The 17,804-nt window shown below is 44.6% G+C and overlaps 1 protein-coding gene across 4 annotated transcripts in view; it reads left to right on the plus strand.

The window, feature by feature from the left end:
* TTC7B (tetratricopeptide repeat domain 7B) overlaps positions 1-17,804 on the plus strand; it is a 252,364-nt gene that overhangs the window by 152,007 nt on the left and 82,553 nt on the right. For all 4 annotated transcript variants that reach the window (XM_041758870.1, XM_041758871.1, XM_041758872.1 and 1 more), the window contains exons 12-15: positions 665-782; positions 2,847-2,904; positions 9,160-9,232; positions 11,974-12,134. In XM_041758870.1, the coding sequence (XP_041614804.1) occupies positions 665-782; positions 2,847-2,904; positions 9,160-9,232; positions 11,974-12,134 (410 nt within the window). The remainder of the gene's footprint in view (positions 1-664; positions 783-2,846; positions 2,905-9,159; positions 9,233-11,973; positions 12,135-17,804) is intronic.

Genomic DNA, 17,804 nt, shown 5'->3' on the forward strand with positions numbered 1-17,804 from the left:
GCTTCAATGACATCAACATTTGCCACATTTGAAGGAACAAATCTTATTATTTGGCTTCTAGTGACTTGTGCAAAAGGTCTTATTGTGGGTGTAGTTTACAGGTGTGCATTTTCTCATTGGAACCTGCTGATGTGAGGTCCATGGGCTGTGCGTTGTAAAATAAATAGATGGGAGTTCTGAATATTCTAACAGCTTGTAGGAAAGAGAATCCAAGCCTATATGTATTCTTTTTGTCATCATTTAAAAAGGAAGAACCCAGATACAAAAAGTGTCAAGGAGTTTATTATATACATATACATGTATATGTGTATATATATATATATATATGTAATTCACTTCTGAATACCCAAAGCCTAACTACAAAACCAATTATTGAAAAATAGAGATGAAAAAGCTAGAACCCTACCAAGAATGAAAATGACTCTGGAAAAGGAGGTAAAAAAGCAGTAAGGAAACCTTTGAAGGAGCAAGGCAAGGTGGGAGCCCGAGGACTGTCAGAGAGGCTCAAATACAGAAAACAGAATCACCACAGTGGAACTGGAAGATTTGGGAGTGATTTTCACAGTGACTCATCAGAAATCTGTTTTTGGCAGCAGATGCTTATGGGAACTCATGTCCGAAACTCTGCAGGTTGTTGTTGTTTTTAACTTGTCTGGTTTTTCAGCTGGAAGAGGCCGAGAAGTTTGCCAAAACCGTCGTTGATGCAGGAGAGAAAACGTCAGAGTTCAAGGCCAAAGGCTACCTAGCTCTGGGGCTCACGTACAGCCTGCAGGCCACCGACGGTGAGAGAGGTCCCACTCTATGGGAACTGGGAGCCTCAGGGCTGGGCTGCCTGAGTCTGTCCTGCAGGGTCCTCACAGTCCCCTCGGAGGATTGTGGCAGGAGGCCCAAATGAGTAAGCTGGGTCTTCAGGGCGTGCCATCACATGGGGACCTGCCACCACTGCCACCCTGTGTGTCCAAAATGGGTGGGACACAGGTGCTGTGCACCAGGTGCACTGTGCTGGTGATGCCGGCTAACAGGTACAGGGCATCCACTGTGAGGTGAAGGTGAGCAGGGCCTTGAGAGACAGTCCCCTAACCCAGCCCACACCTGTACCTGCCCCAGCACTTGGCTGGGCTGCCCCCGTGGGAGTAGATGCAGGCTCTGAGGCACAGGAATGTGGGAGAGGTTAGGACCAGCCTCCTCCAGGAAGCTTCCCTCGATTCCTCAGAATGCTCCCTCTCTTTTAGTACATCTTAGTTCACAGATATGTATACATGTAGTGCAGCAGCTTTCCAAACACCCACACAGTGACATGCATTTTTGGATGTAGATACAATGTGGCGATTCTGGCTTTAAAAAAAAATCTTAATTGTGTTTTGTATAATTAATGAAGTTTTCAGTTATGTGTTTGCAGGAAGTATAAATTGATAAATTATTTTCCTCAACTCTTAGTATTTCTTTTGCATGTTGTAGTCCAATATGATATGAATGCAAAAACTTTTTTTCAAAAACAAATGTGTCATTAATGAATTAGGATACAGCAGATACCTTTCAGTCACCACCCTTGCCAGCCACCTGGGGAACTTTGCATGCACCCTCTCCCCATCACAGCGCCCCCCCCCAAGAGAAAACACTCTCCTGATTTTTTAGTATCCGCTTCCCTTTTCTTTCTTTTCAGTTTTGCTATTGTTTCTTTTACAAATTACCCCAAAGCTGCCTTTCCTCTGCCCTAAAATATCAGAGAACCTTAGAGAAGTTTCGCATATCAGCTGATTTTCAATAATGGCTTTTTTGGCTAATTTTTCATGTGCACATGCTATCCTGGCAACACCCAGTGCGTTGTTTTAACTATAGTAGACTTTCAGTGCAGGATAAGTTTAAGGCCAGATATTTATCCATATAGAGTCTTAGCCTGGACCCTAATCCCTAATTAGCCTTGTAACTTTGGGACAGTTGCCCGACCGTGTTGATCTTCATCTTGCATTCACAGCTCAGTTGGGCCACCTGAGGTTCTCTCTTGTTTAATCGCTGTTGGTGTAGGTTAGCGGTGGCCGTGGCCGCATCTGGCCCTCTGGGACAGACTTCCACCATTCTCAGTGTGGTGGCAAGTGGGGCAGTGTTAGGGCCTCCTGGGTTCCTCTTCGATTCCAACCGTAAGTGGTTCCTCTGAGACTTTTGCTCTTATCCCCAGTAAAAAGTGCCTCTACAGTTCCCCCAACAGACCCAGAGGGAGCCATTTCTCACATGCTCGATCCAGGGGAAATGTGGGCTCATGGCTAGATGGCCTCACACTTCTCAGCTGATCGTCTAGTATCAGTGTTGGGTCTACCTGTTGTATCCATTGTGTTTACATCAAGATTTTGTCCAGTGTGACTTACATGGGCCTTCTATGGCATCAAGCTAGTTACCTTGGCCAGGATCATAGCTTCTCCACACCAGAAGGAACTCTGAAGGCCATCTGATCTGAAGCCCCACGGGGGCTTGAACCCCTTGTATGCCACCTGGTAGAAGCAGTCCTTACGCAGGAGCACATGCCTGCGCTTGAGAAAGCAGATGTCCTCCCCTCTAGAGTTCCCACCTGGCCTTTGACAACAAACCCCTATGCCTAGGGAATCAAGGTGACCAGCCAGCTCCTACTGTCCCCTTGGCAATGATGGCTTCACAGTTGTGCTCACTGAGTGCAAGTGTCTGGGGTTGGTCTAGGCTTCATTTGCTGGCGCCTAGATAGGCCTACAGCACACAGGCACCAGAAATGTGTTGCTTTTCATCCAGTTGAATGTATAGTTTTTATGATGAGCTTTGTATTTGTCAGAAACTCTCCTGATCTTCCATGCCACTGACTAATTGAACCCTTTTCTTAGCTTCTTTGCGAGGGATGCAGGAGGTCCTACAGAGAAAGGCGCTTCTTGCATTTCAGAGGTGAGTGGGAGTTCATCTTTTCACTCGGCTGTGCATAATGACACCAAAGTATGATAAGTATAAAAAGAAGAGATATTTATAAAGATTATGTAAACAGTGTTTTCCCCCTGGGAGTCTTTCATCTCAAAGCACTGAACATACAGTATCAAAACTTGCTGCCTCACTTGTTGCCACGTAAACCTGCACCCTTACTCTGTTTTTCCATTTGGGGACATGTTATTCATTCCTAATGAAATGATTTCAGCTCTAAGAAGATGGATATAATACTTGCATGTCTAGGGAGATGATTCCTTTTATTAAAGGCAATTGTCAGCACCTAGGAGAGGGATCATTCTTTTTTTTTTTTTTTTTTACATGTCACACTCCAGATTTTTATATGAAGAAATGAAAAAAGCCAGATTTTTAGGATAGTTTCTGAAATGCTGTGCCAAGACAGGCCAGCAAGTCTCAGGACCCAGCACCTCTGCTGTGCTCCATAAACCTGTGATTGTCTCCCTCATTACGATTTTCATGAAATTAGGAGCATACCTTACAATTAGAGAGTGCTTGAATGCTCTTTCCTGTCCCTCCTTAAACCCGATTGTCGTTGTGCTAACAATGCAGACAGAACAAGCAGTACGTAACTGCAAGGAAGGGACTAAGAGGGGCAGGAGGGAAGAGAGTTGCCGGAGTCACAGAGCTGTTGCAGTCAGGAGAGAGTCGAGGTCTCTTGACCCCCGCTCAGCCTTCCTTGTATCCTTTGCCACGCCACCCTAATTTGTTTCTTCCTGCAGGTATAATAAATCACCCAAATGAACCACTGCCTGAAAGGATAGCCCCATGATGTCAAATCTTGAATGGGTATTGATCCTGCCACCTTAAATATATCTGAGTTGCATTGACCTCTTGAAATCGTATTCGAAACTTAGTAATTTACCTGAAAAATTCGTGAGGCCCTCTCAATACCTAATAACCCTCGTTCAATTTCTTTCCTTAAAACTGGGGTTGCCTGCAGATGTGTCACAGTACACGTGTCCCTGTGTTTTCATGAAATCATGATCCCTTGGCTTCAGTTACTGAGGGACTCTTGTCTGGTTTCTTTTGGTTGCCTAGCAGGCTTGCTGACAACTTCTTCGCTTTGCCAGCCCCGGACTGGTTAATGGCACGAAGTACCAGTTGACATCTGCAAACAGACCTCCTATCCCTGTGCTAAGCTTTTGTTAACGTTCTTCAGCATGGAGTGTGGAAAGCATTTCCATTTCAAATGATTTGGAGTTTTACGTCCTCCAGCCCTGGTTTATAAAACCCACACATGGATGCCTATGAAAACGGTCATCACATCTGCTTCACTTTCCTTAAATCAGCACATCTTACCAGCTCTCTAAAAACAGCCGTGGTGGTGGTCTGTCTTGAGCTGCCAGAATTTGTAACTTCGTGTTATATAACAGCCATTCCATTGGCCTGAAATTCCTTTTTGTTCCTTTTTTACTTAGGTTTCAATTCAAAGAGATTTTTAGAAATACTAGTTCATTTGAGAATAAAGAGTCATAAAACCCTGCTAACCTACGTGATCGTATCAGGGAAAGCTAACCTAAATTAGGTTTGTGTGAAATAAGTAATATTTTTCGTAGGAGTCAAGTTATTTTGTTTCAAGTGCATTCATTACCTGAAACTATTCTAGTGCATCGTAGACTTTAAAAAGAAAAATCTATAAGGGAATGATTTGAAATAGATAAAAATGATTTACATTACTTCTTAAATGTAAATGGGTATTTAAAAACCGCTTGGCTGAGAAGTACTTATTTCCTGTGTATTGTAAATCTTCTCCCCACAATTCTACTATGAAGTCTACTATTATTTGACAATTTTTTGTTTAAAGAGAAAACTGTGTTAACTCCAAAGGGATGAGGTTGGGGCTCCTGGCTGGCTTGGTCTGGAGCATGCACCTCTTGATTTCAGAGCCCCAAGTTGGGCATGGAGCCTACTTTAAAAAAAGAAAGGGATGGGTTTATAGTTAGAACATGTGAAAATTACCTCTTAATTATGACCAGAGTCAGAATGCAGAAAGATTTGCTCTGTAGTGGATTCACAAAGGTGATTTTTGAAGACATCTCAGGTGCATGACTGCATTTTAATGCTGAGACCCTCAGCTGTTTGTTGACTTCTACACTCAGCTCAAGCAGCTGAACCAGCTCCTTTGCCTGGTACAGAAGTATCATGAGGAAAAACAGTGTCGTCTACAGAGCTTCCTGAAGATGCACAACTGATCTGAGTGGCTACCTCTGTGGGCTCTCACATCCTCCAGAGAAAGCAAGCCTGAAAAGAGTTGAGAGCATGCTTCAGCAACTTGACCTAACCATGTGCAAAAATCTGGGCTCCTCCAAAGGAAGGGGTGACATGATATCATTCATGTTTGTCACACAAAGTGGCACAGGGTGTACAGTCTTGCTCCTTTTTTCCTCTCCCCCTCCTAGCTTGAGTTGAAGTTAACGTGGTATGTCTTGTGTACATGGAGTGGCCAACCATCCCAGTTTGTCAGGAACTGGGCAGTTCTCCAGAATGTGAGACTTTCCATATTAAAACCAGGAAAATCCTGGGCAAACTGGGACAAGTTGGTCATCTTATGGGTGTAACTAAAGGGAGGTTCCTGAGTAATAACTTTCATCAGGTTTTTTTTTTTTCTTAATAACACACTGATCCCATGTCCACTGTAATCAGGACTAAAGAGACCTCAAGAACTGGCCAAACAAGGCAGCAGGATGAAATGGTAGGGAGACCAGGCCTGCAGATTTCACTTCTGGTTTGAACTCTTTTGCTGGATATTCTTAGGATGCTTAATAGTAGATGCTTTATAAACTGTAGTTGTTATTGTTACAAGGTATGTGTCTTATGGGCCAAGTGCAAGTTAGTCAGTCTTCTCTGTATTCTTGGGTCAACTCTAGAGGATGTTGGAACCAGAGTCTAGGAGAGCACTGGAGTGATCTCAGTGCATTGTCTTTTGTTAACTGGGTGGCCTGAGTGGCCCATCCATGCTTTCCAATAACAGCCTAACACACCTCTCTCAGGGCCTGCTCCCACTGCACGGTAATGGTCACTTTGGGTCTCCCCCTCTGTGGGGCTGGGGGAGCTCCTGAAGGAAAGACACTTGTATAATTTTTTCACTTCTAGCCTTCCCAAGTGGCTAGACAGGTCCTGGCGTCACAGGAAGTACTGCATAATGTGGATGATTAGATGGTTGGGTGGGTGAATGGGTGACTAGGGTGGATGGATGGATGAGTGGATGGTTAGGTGGATGAGTGGATGGATAGATGGATGGATGGATGGATGGATGGATGACTAGGGTGGATGGATGGATGAATGGTAGATGGACAGATAGGTGGTTGGGTGGATGGATGAGTGGTTGGATGGATGGATGGATGAGTGGATGGGTGGGTGACTAGGGTAGGTAGATGGATGATGGATGAGTGGACAGATGGACAGCTGGATAGAGGGACAGATGGATGAATGACTTGGGTAGATGGATGAATGGATGAGTAGGTAGGTGGTTAGATGGGCAACATCAGGGAGACAGCAGTCTGATAATCCTTTCTTTCCTCATGGGAGAGAAATTGACTTAATGGAGATGGAGGTGCTTTGACAAGGGAAGTGCTTTGTGAGCATCCCTGTGTTGACATTTTTAGGTCTCTGGGTTTCTCTTAGCAGCCTCACCAGGTGCTCACTGTAGGAGATTGGAGTTATGAGGCTGCTTCAAATCCATGTACAGAGGGGCACCTGGGTGACTCAGTCAGTTAAGCATCCGACTCTTGATCCCAGCTGAAGTCTTGATCTCAGGGTCATGAGTTCAAGTTCTGCCTGGGGCTCCATACCAAGTGAGGAGCCTACGTTAAAAAAAAAAATCCATAAGCAGAGTCTAGCAGGCTTGCAATTTTTAAGATCACTAACGTCCTTCATCTCGCCTGCATTGCTTGCTGATTTCTGCTGAGCAGGTTTTCTGTGGGCATGGCTGTGCCATGGGAAGCCCAGCTGCTAAAGCTCTTCTGCCTGACTGAAGCAGGTTTTCTGGAGTCTACAACATGATCTCCTCACTGCATTTTCTCTGGCTTTCTTGGGCATTATCTTTATCTCTTTGTTTCTCTCATAGGCTAAAGTGGTCAGCTTAATTCATTAGTGGAATTATTGAAGTAAAATTTTTCAAATGTGTATGTTTAGGTTGTGTCTCCTTAGAAACCTGACAGTTGGATATCCATTATTGGTCAGGTTGGCAGTTCTTCAGTGTTTGTCCTGATACACCCCAGAAATGCTGAGATTTCTATCACTTTCCATTCAGACTTCCTTTCACAGTGCTGTGGCTAGCAGTTAATCATTATTTGATGAGGCCAGGGTGGGGCCTTTGGTCAGGACTACCTCCACCCACTCCCTGAACTCAACAGGACATCGCCAGCATCTCCCTTGGTTGGTGTTGGGCAGAGGCAGCCATGATTTGATTTAACTTCATTTGTGGCAAATCTAAATGGGGCTGAGAAAATTAAAGCCCTGAGGAAATTTTTTTTTTTTGACGGTTGTAGAAACATGACTTTATCAATTGTGAAAGAAGATAAGATAAAGAATGCTAAATAATTCAAAGTCTCTTCATAATTAATTTTGTATTCATTTCCCCTGAGTAATTGGGAGAGAAACCATGATGACATCCTGATCTCACTTTTTTATGAACACTGAAGGAAAAAAAAATTCTTTGATGTACAAATTCATGGAAAACCAATACCTGTAAAATAATAAAAACTGGAGTCCACTGAGTAGGCCTTTGATAGAAATAAGATATTTCAAAGGGCAACACAGGCAACTGGTTTCCGCCTCTTAAACTAAGGTTGTGTCCTGAGGCAAGGTCACTAATGAAGCCTCCCCAGGAATGGGAGTTGAGGTGCTTTGCTGTTGAGATTAATAAAAGGACTGACCTCACCCCCACCCCACCACCACGTTCTTCCCCAGTCCCATACTGGACCTACCACATTTGCCTAAACAATGCCCTAATTGTTAGACTTAGTATTTTCTGGATGCCAAATACCTGGAAGACTTTTGAGCCTTTTTCTCCACAGCAGACAGTTTCAGCAAAAGGCCTTATTACCACAGAAAGCCACCCTTGGCATGTTTGATGCAGTTGAATCCATAATGGTTTGGCTTCCTTTTTTTATCTCAAATTTGTTTTCTGCTGGTAAAAGATCCTCCTTTAATCACAGAGTGTTGACAGAAGAGCACAAAAGGTTGTTTACCATCTGTCCCCCCTCCCCATTTGTAATTATTCTGCCCCATGGTACCTTTTTTTTTTTTAAGATTTTATTTATTTATTCATGAGAGACCCAGAGAGAGGCAGAGACACAGGCAGAGGGAGAAGCAGGCTCCAGGATCATGCCTTGAGTCCCCCAGGTGTCCCTCCCATGGTGCCTTTAAAGTAAGTTAAAGTTTTCCTCTTCCTCCCAGAATCTTAAATGCAGAATTGTGTCCCCTATGTAGTCACATTTTGAGTTAGGCTTGGTAAAATGCAAGTGATTTCCACATAAATGCAAGAATGACTATGTTTGCCATCAAGTAGGAGGCCAGGGCGGCCTCTTCCCATCCACTGTCCAAGGCCAGTTAGTAAAACCAAGCCTAGCATCTGGCTGCAGAGTCCTACGTGCCACAGCTACACAGACTACATTAGTAAATTGCATGGAACTTAGTAGAAGCTTCAAAAGACTGAATGAGAATCCTTTTCTTCCCATGGTTCATCAAAAACCAAAACCTCATTTTACAAGCAAAGCCAGGTCTTTGATTTTCATATGGTTTCTCTGAAATCCAGAAATTTGGATGAAGTAGCGTTAAGGCCAAGCCAAAACTTAACCAAAGCAGCCATCGCCCTGCCAAGTACACTCGTAACCTCACCGTGTCCCAGCATGACATGTGGGCCTCTCCCGCTCAGCCCAAGGGAGGCGTCTGCCAGAGGTGGGCATCCGATCCCAGGGGCTGTGGGTTCCTCACCTCCAGGCTCCGCCTCGAAGCCAGGCATCAAGGGCTGCCATTTCAGGTGCTAGACAAAGCACAGACATGTGCTTCTGTGTCATACCTGTCCATGTCATGAGGGGGGAATGCGTGACATTTGTTAGTGGACAAAAGAGTTTAAATGAAACATCACATAGTTAAATATGTAGCCTTGACGTCAAACTGCAAATGTGAATGACCATTGGCTAGGAAGGGGAGAATGGCCTGTCCTGCGTACTAATGGCCACATCTGTACTCTTTCAGGGCCCACAGCCTATCACCTACAGATCACCAAGCAGCTTTCTACCTGGCTCTGCAGCTTGCCATCTCCAGACAGGTCAGTATCTCTCGTGTTTCCTAAACTTGGTGGGTGTCCCATCTTGACGCAGCTCCTCCATCGCCTCTGTGGGAGGCAGTAGCTGGTCTTTTTTTATTCTCCTGAGATGGACCTGGAGCCGGGGCCTCTTCTGGGAGGGAGCTGACTCCTCACAGCACAGCCACTGGTGGTTTTGGTCAGTTTGAGCACCTGCTGCGAAGACACAGGTGTCCCAGGCTCTGCTTTGGGAGATGAAGTCCACAGACCTGGAGATGCTGAGGGCTTCGTGGGATGTAGCACATGGCACGTGCCCTGAACCCAAGGGCCTGTGGCCCTTGGTGGTAGACCTAGTGCCGAGCTGCACCATGGGGCATTAGCCACTGGTTGTCGGAAGGTACCGGTAATAGGCGGTAGGTCCTGCAGGTGTGGGCGGGAGGTGTGGGAGACAGGCACTCACGAGGGCTCCCTCCCCCACATACAGGACTCTGCAGCATTCTCCTTGCTAGAGACACAGCTCTGCTGGCCTTCGTCTTCCTCATGGCAGCTTCCAAAAGCTGCCTTTGCCATTCTCAGACCCTCCCATCCCCTCCCAGCTGCTCTGAGGCTCTGGCTACAGGCCTGCCCGCCCAGCAGGTGCAAGACACTGGTGGTCACCCCAGCACATTCCTGAGTGCTGACTGGAGGGTGAAGCGGAGGGCAGTCCCCGGACACGCCATCTCCGGGCACCCCGGACACGCCATCTCCGGGCAGGCCCGGGCCACAGGCATGCCTCTGACTCCCTGCAGGCCTTGGAATGGCATGGCCGAGTGGCTTCCAGTGGTGACCTGGGGACCGAGGAAACCAAGACGCCCCCTCTGCACAGGCCCTGTCGCCTGGCTGGTGGGGCTCTCAGCTAGACCCACGGGAGCTGCTACTTCAACAGCTGTGCGCTGGTTCCCCCGCCACTGGGAGCTTCTCGCACCTTCTGCGTGAAGCCTCCATCCTGAGGTGGCCTACCCTTCCCCTTCCCCCTGCTCGGCTCTCCTGTTCAGGATCTGTCTTCTTCCCTAGACTTCCAGAAAGGCAGGGGCCCTCCTCCATCACCCTCATCTCTTGGTCCCGGCAGCTGGAACACGGCCTGGCGTGTGTTAGGCAGCCGGTAATGCTCATTCAGCGAAGCTTTGAATGCCTTCAAGTCAGCTCTCCCTTAAGGACGTCTTATCCCACCCTGTATCTGTCCCTGATGGCTCTGCTCACCCCTGCAGATGGACACCATGAGTGTACCTGCCTTTCGAGCCTCCTTGTCACAGTAGGCTGGGTGCTCTTCACACCGTGGGCGTCACCCTGAGGAGAGGACACATGGGTGGGGCCTCGTGGGTACAGCTGCCACTGCTGCAGGCCCACAGCGTAAGGACACCGGACCTCTGTGGAAGTGTGTCCGTGCTGGCCAGGGGCCCAGGGCCATAGCCCTCTTACCTTTAGAGCCCATGTCATCTGAGCAGGAGGAGGAGACAGGAGAGAAATCAAAAGATCTAGAGCCACTCTTGTCTTGGTCACTCAATAGCTAGATGGCAATGCTCAAACCTTGTCACGTGCCTGGACTCCTGGGCTTCCTCCCTGTAAATGGGGGCCAGGCTGGATGAGCCTTCCCCTGGCTGTGACAACCTGATGCTAGGGGTCAGTGGCAGAGAGCCCCTGCAGCCAGCATTCATAACTTAAATCCATCAAAAATAGGATCTCAGAGAGGAAAACAAAGAGGTTTGGGAGGCTCTGGCTTCTTCCTAACAGAGTGAGGTTACTGAGAACTGGAAAGAGGCAGGGGTGCTGAGAAGAGGTCCCATATGAGGACGGGAGTTGGGTGGGGAGAGGACAGGAAGGAGTCCCCGGGGCGGTTGTGTAAGAATGGTTCAGTCCTCGAGACTCTATTTCGAGATCCAGTGTCAGGTTCTAATTCTCCCTGGTTACTGTTAAACCTGCATGGAATCTCGGGTGTTCAAATATCCATTATGTATGCATTTTATCAACCCCAGTGCTTGGATGATTTTTAAAGAAAGTCTTGAACAACCCTTGCATTTTAAAGGTTAAGGTTGTATCTGGTCCTCTTTGAATTTGGATACATCTGCTTTGTATGTGGCATTGCAATTTGTTTCTTGGATGGAGTTATTTTGGGTTGTAGTTTGGAAAGGTGTGGGGTGTTTGTTTGTTTGTTTGCATATTTCCTTGATGTCTAATGGAGATGTCCAGGACAAAGGAACCTGGAAAGGCTCACAGGTGTCAGGTCGTCTGGAAAGCTCTGTTTAAGGCTTTGTAGTAACCTGTTAGGTACTTTAGTTTGATAATACACTTTTAAAAAAATGAGACAAGTTCAGCTAAGTCACTTTAATTCCACTAACAACCTCTGGCAACTTGTATGTGTTTCTACCAAGAGGGAAATTATCTTGGGTATAATCAAGAGTACATCACTTTTGTGGGAAAAGGGAAATTGTGTTTTAGTGAAACACAAAAGAGTGGGTATTGGCAATTTTACAGAGAAGCAGAGCCTCTTGCATCACTCCACAGGTCACACTGCCGCTTGAAGAGGACATCTGTCTGCGTGTTTGTGGTTGATATCCCGGGGCTGTCATGAAGATTAAAATCTAAATGTGGCACAGGGTGAAAGGACTTTCGATATTTACAGAGAATCAGACGTTGAGATGGTAGCTCCTCGTGTGTGTGCGTGCGCACCTGCACCTGAGCATGTGTGCGCACCTGTTAAAATTCTTTATGATTTTGTTTTAAACCAGATCCCAGAGGCTCTGGGGTACGTCCGCCAAGCTCTTCAACTTCAAGGTGATGATGCCAACTCCCTGCACCTCCTTGCCCTCTTACTGTCTGCACAAAAGCATTACCACGATGCTCTGAATATCATTGACATGGCCCTGAGTGAATATCCAGAGAATTTTATGTAAGTGCTCCTGGCCTTTTGTTTTACTCTTCCCCTCCCTCCTTCATTCTATCTAAATAAGTTCAGTCCTTCGTGGATATCCTGAGGATACATAGTCCAAAGTTCCCTTGTTCTTGTTTTTCCACGATCTTTGGAAACAGATGTAGCCTGTTAGGTCGCCCTTGTTAAGTTTAAAGATAACCTATGGGGTCTTTATCAGGTCTTTCCCAGAGTGGACCATTGGTGAACTAGCTGATTCTATATGGACGGTGGGTGAACATTTTTATCATAGTAGTTTTACATTTTCAAATGCACTTTAGGAAAAAATACACCTGAGGATCAAAGCATGAGTTCTGGAAGTTATTGGTCAGGGGGAGACTACTGATTGTGGAAACGAGTTGTCGTAAAGTCAGTTTGAAGATGAATATTGAGTAAGTGCTCATGCGGATATACAGGGAGATGGCAAAGGTTAGACTGAACAATCTCCAGTGACTGAAGCCTCCGGAACATGCTTCCTGGCTTATTTGTCCTCGTTGACCAGAGGCTTTTCCGCTAGGTCCAGGTGGCCACCCTGTTGCAGGCAACTTCCATCCGAGGTTCCTGACCTCTTGGTGCCATGGTTTATCCTCTGGGAAGTAGAATTCCTTAAATAAATCAGTTCATATCTGTGCCTAACCTAAAAACTGCCAGTAGAAACTGCCATGGGCACGATTGTCTGCATATCTCCCCAGCATTCCTCTAAATCCCTCAATCCAAGCATGTTGGGTAGGCTTTGTGGAGAAGGACATTGTCGTGTGGGTGCCTTGGTTCCCATTTTATCCTCAGTGGGGTCGCCTGGTAACCAGTACACAGTGGCCAGAAACAGTAAACACTCCGCTTGAGCTGGCAGGGTCAGTGGTGGGGCGGGGGCAACCGGGGGGGAGCCCGGGAGGACAGGAATGTAGGCTGGGGCAGCTCTCCTCACTGGGGCAAATCAGTGCTGCGGCAAATTGTAAGTGGATCAGCTTTGGCTTTATTTCTCTGCCTCATCACCTCACTGTTTTTAATCAGCGCGTTTCAGCAGTTCTCCTTGGAAAACTGGTTCACACATTTCCATGACAAACATTTCTTTGTCTTCAAGTGAAAAAGGCACTTCTCTTCTCCCCATCGAGAAAAAAATCTCATTATAATCCCGAAAACCTCTGACTAGAGATTTCTTTTGTAGGTTTGGTTATTTGTGCCGAGTGAATTAAAGAGCTTTGCTGCAGCGTTTCGCTTCTCGCAGGCCTCCAACTTGCTCTTTTGCACACCGAGTGTATTTCTGGGTGTCATCCAAGACTGGTTAGCCCAGGGGATCTTAACGTGGTTAGAGCACTTTCCTTTACCCCACACTAAAGGACAACCTGATGCAACTGAAATCCGTTTCTCTCATCGACATTTATAAAGCAGCGTTCCCTGCCTCCCACCCCTAACACCTTCAGTACATGTTAGACTCCCGCATGTGTCTCCTGTGTAGACAGCCTGTGGTGTCATCTGAGAAGAGGTTTATTAAACTAATAGCCACGCCATGCAGGGAGCAGTAAACAGTGGTGGCTAATATGGTAATACTTCCAAGTGACAGCAGCTGACAGCCTTTTCAAGTAGAATCAGTAAGGAACAGCAGTAGAGATATTTGAGGAATGCGAGCCTGTTATTTTAATGTTAAGCTGTAAGCTCAAAAAAGCAAAGCATATGGCAACAGGTCTGAGAGCAGCCGATGACTTGTTTGCTTTTTAAATATTTGTATTTCTTCCTATGTGATGGGAAACTTCTTCCCTAAGAATACTTTATTAAAAGTTGGGGCCAGATGTAGTTGGTTCTCGTGGTTTTGTTCCAAGCCCGGGTAAAACATTTCAACAACCCAAACAAGATGATGCGGGCACCTGTCCCTGAATGCCAAGTAGTAGTATCTGTTTGTTTGTGACAAGCTTGCCTCCTGCACAACCACGGACTCTTGGAAGCCCGGGAGTGCCTCGTTGTGTCTTGTGTCCCATCCGCCATACACAGACTGAGGGCGTGCTTGATGTTTCCTCGGCACCTGCCACATTGGATGTGGAAGCCACGGCCACAGTTGGACTGAGGCCTGTTTAACCGTTGGACAATTAAACTGTTGAACAGAGACTTGATTGACCAAGCCTCTTAGCCTGATGCCAAGATCCTTTTGGTCCCTCTTAAACACCAACTTCTTTCATTTCCCGGTGACAGTAAGGATCGGTAATACTTGAGAGGCCAGCTGCCCCTCCAGGACATTCAGCTGTCTGAGCTAGTGCATGTAGGCATTTGTAATGGTAACCACTCACTAGTTGGTAGGAATTCGTATTATCCCTATGACTAGTTCTTCTCCAGTGTTCTCAAATATGGTATTTTAGAATCCTTTAAAATTGTTGTTATTGGGGCACCTGAGTGGCTTGGTGGTTGAGCGTCTGCCTTCTGCTGGTACCGTGATCCTGAGATCCTGGAATTGAGTCCTACGTCAGGTTCCCCATAGGGAGCCTGCTTCTCCCTCTGCCTTTTTTTTAAATCTTAAAAAAATAAAAAATAAATAAAATTGTTATTAAATATTGAGTAAAAGCTAAAGGATCTTTATTACATATATTTAAAATAATAATACAACTAATACAGATGCTGACTTCTTAGTTTAAGAAAAAGATTAATATTGCCTATGAATTTCCTGTGTGCCCCTGTCTATCCTATCTCCTTACCTCTCTAACATCACAGGATGTTACCCATATCCTGAATTCTAGGTGGAGCATTCCCTTGTGTTTCTAGACCATATATGTTCACCCTCCCAAATAATAATGTCTAGTGTTGCATATTTAAACATTTTTAATGGAATTATACTGCATATATCCTTATATGTGTTTGCTTTCATTGCTTGACATGTTCCTGAAGTTCATCCTTATTGCATGCAGCAGCAGTTTATTCCTTTACACCAATACATTGTATTTTCATAGATATACCATGACATGGGGCACCTGGGTGGCTCAGTGATTGAGTGTCTCCCTTTGATTCAGGTCATGATCCCAGGGTCCTGGGATCAAGTCCCACATCAGGCTCCCCGGAGGGAGCCTGCTTTTCCCTCTGCCTGTATCTCTGCCTATGTCTCTGTGTTTCTCATGAATAAATAAATAAAATCTTTTAAAAAAAGATATACCATGACGTATTTTTCCAGTCTGTTGTAAATGGATGTACAGGTGGTTTTCACTTTTCAGCTGTTACGAAAAAAGCTACTGTAGATACTCCTGCAGGTGTCCTGGTGCACATGTGCAGGTACTTCCCTGGGCATCACCTAGGAGGGAGACTGTTGGTTGGAGGATATGTGCATCTTCAGTTTTACCAGATCATTTCAAACCACTTTCCAAAGGGGTTGTGAGCCTATGTGGCTGCAGGCACCAAAACCCTGTGTTTCAGACTTATTTTTGGCAGTGTGGTTGCTGGTTCATGGTGTCACATTGTGAGTTGAAGTGGCATGACGAGCTTGAACAGCTTTGTATTTGTTTATTGGCCATTTAGCTTTCCTGTTTTGTGAAGCACAGGGAAAAGTCTCTCCTCTTGCTAATTGGGTTGACTTTTTTTATGCCAATTCATAAAATTTATTTAAATATTATGGTTACAAGTCCTTTTGTTGGTTACATGTGTTATAAAAAATCTTCTAATCCATGACTAGTTTCCTGATGAATAGAAGTTCTTATTTTCAAAGTAGTTGAATTTATCAGTCATTTCCTTCATGGATTGTACTTTCTGCATCTAGTTTAAGAAACCTTACTTTCCCTTCTCTGGGGTCACAAAGATAGTCCCCTAAGTTATATTCTAAGAGTTTTCCTGTGTTACCTTTCACACTTAAATCTAAGGGTCCATCTGGAAATAACTGTCTTATGTATGTAAGGTGTGAAGGATTCAGTGTTGGTTTTCCCCATATGGATACCCAATTGTCCCAGCATCATGTACTGAAAAGCTCCTTTTTCTTGTTGCCCCACAGAGCTACATTTGTCTTAAATGCCCATATATGTGGGGATGGGGGTGCCCATCAATGTATGATTGCCACTTTCTGCATTCTCACAACTTTATTATTTGTGAGGTAGGTCCATCCCTGTTTCTTGCTCTTCAGGAGTGTTATGGTGGGGTGCCGGGGTGGCTGAGTCAGTTAAGCATCTGCCATCAGCTCAGGTCATGATCTCCAGGTCCTGAGATAGAGCCCCGCGTTGGGCTCCCTGCTCAACCGGGAGTCTGCTTCTCTCTCTCTCTCTCTCTTTTCCTCTGCCCCTCCCCACTGCTTGTTCTCTCTCTCAAATAAATAAATAAAATCTTCAAAAAAAAAAAAAAAAGGTGCTGTCACTATTCTCAGGTCTTTGAGAACACAAATTTGATACAAATTTTTGAATCACGTTTGTCAAATTCCACAAAAAAAAAATTTTTGGAATTACGTTTAATCTAATAGCTCAGCTTGGGGAGAATTATTTATGACAGTTTCCTAATCTATAGCCATTATACCTAATTACTTAAGTCTTTGAAAAATACTTTTTAATGAAGTTTTACAATTTTTCTTATATTTTGCCCATTTTTACTAGATTTATGCCTGGTTACCTGAAAAAATGTATATATGCAGATTTTTTTCTTTTCTTTTTTTTTTTTTTTAAAGATTTTATTTACTTATTCATGAGAGACACAGAGAGAGAGGCAGAGACACAGGCAGAGGGCCTCCATGAAGCAGGCTCCATGCAGGGAGCCCAATGTGGCACTCTGGGATCACACCCTGAGCCACAGGCAGATGCTCAACCACTGAGCCACCCAGGCATCTGCAGAATTTTTTTTTCTTTATCAAATTTATGATCTACTTGTTGCTGTTGTATAGGAAGGCAGCTGATTTTTGTATATTCTTTTTGACCCAACAACTCAACTCAACTCTTGTTAATTCTAACAATTTACATGTAGGTAACTTTGGAGTTTCTATACTAACAATGACTTCTATCTGAAATAATTAAAATTTAATTTATCTCTAATCCTTCAACTTTTTTAAAACTGGCCATACTGGGCTAGGTAGGACCTTCAATATAGCTGAATAAAATTCTTTGAATGTTTAACCATTGAACATTAAGGATTGTATTTGTTACAAATTTGTTTATTGGTACTATTTAAGAGGTTAAGAGAATTTCCTTCTTTGTGGTTTGCTAAGAGTTCATCTTTTTAAATCATGAATTGATACTGAATTTTATCAAATGCTTTTTCTGTATTTGTTGACATGACTATATGGTTCTACTCCTTTGATCTATGAATTTTATACTAATTGCTATTTTTAAATGTTAAATTAACCTTGCATTCTTAGAATAAACCCAACTTGATCGTGACAAATTAGCTTTTTTTAGTAGATTCAGTTTACTAATTTTTTTTAGAACATTTATATTTGTTCATGTGTGAAATAGCTTGTAATTTCCCTTCCTCATTGTATACTTGTCCAGTTTTGGCATCACGGTTGGGCCAGGCTCATAAAATGAGTCGGAGTAGTTCTTTTTTGGGTGTTTTAGAATCATTTGGGTAAGATTGGAATTATCTGTTTCTAGAATAAGAAGTTTCTGTAGAATTTGCCTGTAAAACCATCTGGGGCTGGTCTTTTTTCTATAGAAAGACTTCTGATGCTTTTACAAAAATGATTCCAGGATATTCAGGTTTTCTATT

Source organism: Vulpes lagopus, chromosome 6 (assembly GCF_018345385.1).
Source record: "Vulpes lagopus strain Blue_001 chromosome 6, ASM1834538v1, whole genome shotgun sequence".
NCBI lineage: Eukaryota > Metazoa > Chordata > Mammalia > Carnivora > Canidae > Vulpes > Vulpes lagopus.